Raw genomic sequence first — 6028 nt, 5'->3', positions numbered from 1 at the left:
ATCTATCTATCTATCTATCTATCTATCTATCTATCTATCTATCTATCTATTCTCTGAAAGGAGTATCTAGTGTTTCTTTAGACTGAAGTTCAGAGTTTTAAACTAACATGGATCCAATCAGACTGAATCTGGAGAAAACATCCCATAATATGTGAAGCTGACTGATCTCAGAGAAGAACAACCTTCAATAATGAATGAATAAAACACAGAGTTTGTCAGTTAGTGAAGATCTGTTTAGTGACTTTTTTCTCTAGTTTTTCCTGATGTTCTTCCACTGTAGTGTTTCTGCAGTAATGAAGTGGAAATAATAATATTTTATAGGATATAACCTTTATTTTATATCATAGAATATTCAACACACTAAACATTTACAGCAGCTGAACTTCAGAGATCTTCTACTGAACTCTGAGCTTTTAGTTGACGGTTTCTGAATCAGATATCAGATATATTCTAAGGTTTACACGTATTTCAGGTTACTTTAAATGTTAATAATCTCATATAATAGATTATTGATCACTATTACTGCAGCACTGACAGGTTTTCATTCAAACAAACAGATGTGCAGGAAACTCAGTTTTACTGCTGTGAACTCTATAAAAATAATTATTTATAACCGCTGATATTGGAATTAACATGTTTTATTTATTTCCGTTTCTGTATTCAGAGTCAGGACATAAATCCTGATACGTTATTTAGGAACACTGGTGTGAAAATGTGCGTTTTTCTGGAAAGCTTTGAGCTCTGTGTGTTTAAATAAAACATTAAAGTTAGACTGAATTACACATAAACACTGGATGGACGGTTCAAAATAAACGCTTATATTTATATATAATTTTAATTAAAGCAAAACCAAATCACACGCCGTTTGAAACAGTATTTAGTCTCTTATATATATCGTTTTCTGACAGTCGCCTCTGTTTCTGACGTGTATGAAAGAGCCTTTGACAGTAGTCGCTTTTATTTTGAAGGGCACATCCGGCCGCTGCTGGATTCACCGCTAACCTGCCGCTAGCTTGACGCTGGTCACTGACTGCGGATAAACGGACAGAAATCTCACCTGGCGGCGTTTCACCTGCAGCCAGCAGGAAGCTCCGGTGTTCATCTCGGTACCGGTTCCGAGAACTGACGGTTTATTCACACAGACCCTCAGTAAATGCGACAGTTTGCTGTATGTGAGCTGAGCTAACATGTTAGCTGTTTGAAGCTAACAGCTCCGCAGATCGAAAAACCGCTGCGCAGTGCGCCTGCGCAAAGGACCACTGCGCCTCACTCCTGCGCATGTTACTGATGCGAATCACGACTGCGCAAATCGCGGCTGCGTCAACTGGTCGTGAATTTAAAGAAAAGACCACAGACTGAAAACTAAAGATTTATGATCATAAATAAATTATAATAAGTCTTTATTATTATTAAGATTTATTATCATACAGATTCATATATTATTATCATACAGATTTATATATTCTTAGAATAAGGATTTATTATTATAAATCTTTATAATGATAAATCTTTGTCATAATAAATCTTTATTATAATAAAGATGTATTATTATAAATAAGATAAGATAAACTTTATTGATCCCACAGTGGGGAAAGTTCACGTTACAGCAGCTCCAAGGAGAAAAAATTTGTATAAAAGCAGTACAGAATAAATGGAAATGCATAGTGCAAAACGCAGAGAACATTATATACACAGAAGATTTTTTTTGTTAATTTCTGGACATTTATAATGTTTTCTTCCTATTATTTGATGAATTTTAGTGGAAATCTATTTCATTTTTAATTTCGACACTTCAGAGTTGAAGGCGACCTGCGGAGAAGCTGCGCAGTGATGATCTGCGCAGATCACCTGATCAGGAAACCAGCAGGTGAGTTTCCTCCTGATCGTACATTGAGTTTCTCGGTGAAGCTGCAGCTCATGAGGAGGAGAGAATCTACAGATTAATATATCATAAGGAGGATATCATCTGCAGATTAATATCTATTAATCATCAGGAGGACTCTCGGTCTGATGTCTGCGGGCGGCGGAGCTCCGGCGGCCCGGGCGGTTCTGCAGCAGTGTCTGCGGGCTCAGCTGCAGGTCCAGCCGGCCGGGGACCAATCAGAGGCGCAGTTCGTCCAGGTGAGACAGCGGCCAGGTGACCCTGAGGAGAATCCTGATAACCCTTTGATGCATAACCTGGGTCAAAAGTGACCCAAATCCAATGGAAAATGGGTATCTCCTCATGTGGTCTATGCGTCAAAGGGTTACGGTGGTAATGAGGTGGAGGTTGTTCATTATGGACTGAAGTGAAAACTAAAAAGTTACAAAATCAGGAGATAAAAATCAGATAAAACAGAAAATAAAATGAAAAACACAATAAAATAACAGCATGAAAGTTAAATAGCAACAACTCAGCTAAAGGGAAGTGAAAGGCACCAAATCAAGTCATGAAAATGGAGTAAGACTGGTAATAAAACAGTAAAGTGGAGATCTACTGAACATATTTAACATGAACCTAAAGAAACGCCTCCAGAGATAGAAGTCAGAGGAAAACACAGCATTTAGTGAAATAAACATGAGGGGAGAATTAAAATAACAAGAACAATCTAAAACCAAAGTGACAGAAATTACTATTTGATTTGATCAAGAATTTACAAGAACAGACTCTTTCTAGTCAAAGTGGAAACTGATTTTTACAAAATACTGACAATTAATTAGAAATATAAAAAGTAAAATAAGTGACTGCATTAATATTTACACCCTTTAAAATGACTCGGATGGAACTGAGCTGGTTCCAGAAGTCCTTAATGGATGATCTGAGGTCAGTGATTGGAGGATAAAGACTCCTGGATCTGAAGGTCCAGTGTCTGGTGGATCAGAACTCCTGGATAGAACTACACCATGAATACTGAAGAATACTGAAGAACCAAGAAACTCTGAGGAAAGGTTGTAGAAAAGCATCAGTCAGGACGATACAAGAACATTTAAAGTTCCTGAAGATCTCCTGGAGTCCAGTTAAATCCATCATTAAGAAATGGAAGGAAGATGGAACATGAATAAATCTGACTAGAGCAGGACGTCCTCAAGACCTGAGAGACTAGAGAGGGAGGCCACCAAGACTCCTATGACTCACCTGAAGGAGAAAGAGACTAGAGAGGGAGGCCACCAAGACTCCTATGACTCCTCTGAAGGAGAAAGAGTCTAGAGAGGGAGGCCACCAAGACTCCTATGACTCCTCTGAAGGAGAAAGAGTCTAGAGAGGGAGGCCACCAAGACTCCTATGACTCCTCTGAAGGAGAAAGAGTCTAGAGAGGGAGGCCACCAAGACTCCTATGACTCCTCTGAAGGAGAAAGAGTCTAGCGAGGGAGGCCACCAAGACTCCTATGACTCCTCTGAAGGAGAAAGAGACTAGAGAGGGAGGCCACCAAGATTCCTATGACTCCTCTGAAGGAGAAAGAGTCTAGAGAGGGAGGCCACCAAGACTCCTATGACTCCTCTGAAGGAGAAAGAGTCTAGAGAGGGAGGCCACCAAGACTCCTATGACTCCTCTGAAGGAGAAAGAGACTAGAGAGGGAGGCCACCAAGACTCCGATGACTCCTCTGAAGGAGAAAGAGACTAGACAGGGAGGCCACCAAGACTCCTATGACTCCTCTGAAGGAGTTCCAGCTTCAGTCTGTTCTTCACCAGTCAAAGCTTCATGGTGTGAAGCATGGTGGTGGCAGCATGAAAAGTTCTGTTCCCTCGGGATCCCTGTGGAACCTGATAGAGTTTAACAGTTTATAAAGAAGTAGGAGGTAAAACTTCAGATGTCCAGATGTTCAGACTGATGGAGACCAACAGGACCAATGATGGACCTGAAGGTTCTTCTACTAGATCCTGACTGGAGGGAAGAGGACATGGATGGAATCATTTCTCTTTATTTAATAGTCTTAATAAATTTACATTGTTTCGTAGAAATCTGTTTTTATTTTGGCATGAAAGAGCTTTTTGTAAATTCTTGTGAAAAAATGATTAAATTGGTGATTATTCAATGTTGAAAAGCCATAAAAAGATAATATTATTAGTAGTAGCAGTAGTAGTAATAATTATAGTGATAATAATAATAATAATAATAATAATAATAATAACAATAATAATAGTAATAATAATAATAGGGTTAATAAGAGGACTAACAGTGAAACTGATGTTGTCTCTCAGATCGACAGAGGAATGGTGATCTACATCTGCTTCTTCAATGGAGCCTCAGAAGAACTCCTTCAGAAGATGGGTCAGTGACGTTTAAAGAACCTTCCTGAAGCTCCACGTTTAACCGTCCTGTCAGTAAACCCTGTCCTCCCGTCTGTCCTCCCGTCTGTCCGTCCAGTGTCCACGCTGCTGAACGTCCGGCTGTGTGAGGCGTCCTCGGGGAGGCTGGTCTCGGTGCTGGAGCTTCCTGGCAGCATCCTGATCGTCCCTCAGGCCACGCTGGGCGGGAAGGCGAAGGGCCGATCCATGCAGTACCACAACAACATCAGCAAGGAGGACGGGCTGCGACTCTACGGCGCCTTTGTGTCTTTATGTGAGAAGGAAGTGGCTACAGCTTCGGCCGGCAGCAGCGTGGAGGTAAAGCACGGGACGTATGGAAACAGACAGGTTCTGCAGCTGGACACCAACGGACCGTACACCCACCTGATGGACTTCTGAAGTCCACATCTGCCTGTTCTTCAAACTATAGCAGAGACGTCTGGTGAGAGAAACACCATCTCATCTAAAATTAATTCTTTATTTGTGTCATCGGGCACCAGAATCCAATTGTGCGGTTTTTAAATGTAAACCAAGAAGTGAAAATCAGCTCAGACGTCTCTTTGTTGTGACTTTAAGAGCTGGAACATGTAAACTGATTAATCATCATCAATTACTGCGTTTGAGTTATTTTTTAATAAAAACGTCTGAATTCTATGAATATTTTCTGGTTTCTTTCCTCCTCTGTGACAGTAAACTGAACATCTTTGGACTAAACCAGACATCTGAGGAAACTCTGATCCACAATTGAACCATTTTCTGACCAAAGAAACATGTGATTGATTGATCCAGAACAAAATGACTGAAAATAATCATTCGTTGCAGTCCCACAGAGCACGTTTCACTCATTTATTGTTGGAACATTTGGAAGCGTTTAGTTTTCCAGTCCTGGAAGCAGCACTAAACATGAGAGTGAGTGATGAGACTGAAGTGTTCTGATGAAACCAGAGAGGCAGACTGATGGGACGGAAACAGAATGAATCCCATCAGGGTTAGTGAAAACTCCACCTGAATGAAGAATCATAAATCAGAAATAAAATATGGCCATTTGTTGTTGTGAAAACCGTTGTTCCAAAGTCGGAACTAAATAATCAAAGAAATGTTTCTTCTCTCTGGTTTCCATCGTTCTGAGTCCAGAAGAATCTGAGTTCTCTCCTTCCTTCATTCTGGTTCCACAGACCTGCAGAATGAACCACAGTGAAGAAAAACCAGACAGAAGTTATTTCCAGGTTTGATGAGTTTAAACATAATGCTGAAAACATTTTCTGAAATACAGATATATAGATGCAGATACATGAATACAGATATATAAATACAGATATATAGATACAGATATATAGATACAGATATATAAATACAGATATATAGATATATAAATACAGATATATAGATACAGATATATGAATACAGATATATAAATACATATATATAGATACAGATATATAAATACAGATATATAAATACAGATATATAAATACATATATATAGATACAGATATATAAATATATAGATACAGATATATAAATACAGCTATATAGATATATAAATACAGATATATAGATACAGATAAAATTTTAATCAAGAACCATAAAGCTTTTGCTTTAGTTTCTAATAAGTATCAGTTAAATAACTGTTATCAGTAATCAATAATGGTTGCTATTAATCATTATTGATTACTGGATGGTTACTAGCAGTTTTGATCAATAATCAATAAGGCTTGATAATAGATTTTAATCAATAATAAAATGTGGTTACAGTTCGTC

General features: G+C 38.8%; 1 protein-coding gene across 1 annotated transcript; it reads left to right on the top strand.

Annotated features, from left to right (window-relative positions):
- The first annotated feature begins 1853 nt into the window (after nucleotides 1–1853).
- LOC129349237 (D-aminoacyl-tRNA deacylase 2-like) lies at nucleotides 1854–4922 on the top strand. The gene is made up of 3 exons (XM_055011907.1): nucleotides 1854–2121; nucleotides 4182–4251; nucleotides 4348–4922. The coding sequence occupies exons 1-3, from the start codon at nucleotides 2011–2013 to the stop codon at nucleotides 4665–4667; spliced, it is 501 nt and encodes a 166-aa protein (XP_054867882.1). The 5' UTR covers nucleotides 1854–2010; the 3' UTR covers nucleotides 4668–4922.
- Nucleotides 4923–6028: the final 1106 nt, after the last annotated feature.

Source organism: Amphiprion ocellaris, chromosome 7 (genome assembly GCF_022539595.1).
Source record: "Amphiprion ocellaris isolate individual 3 ecotype Okinawa chromosome 7, ASM2253959v1, whole genome shotgun sequence".
Classification (NCBI taxonomy): domain Eukaryota; kingdom Metazoa; phylum Chordata; class Actinopteri; family Pomacentridae; genus Amphiprion; species Amphiprion ocellaris.
The sequence above is the reverse complement of the archived record's forward strand: the minus strand, read 5'-3'. Positions and strand labels throughout refer to the sequence as shown.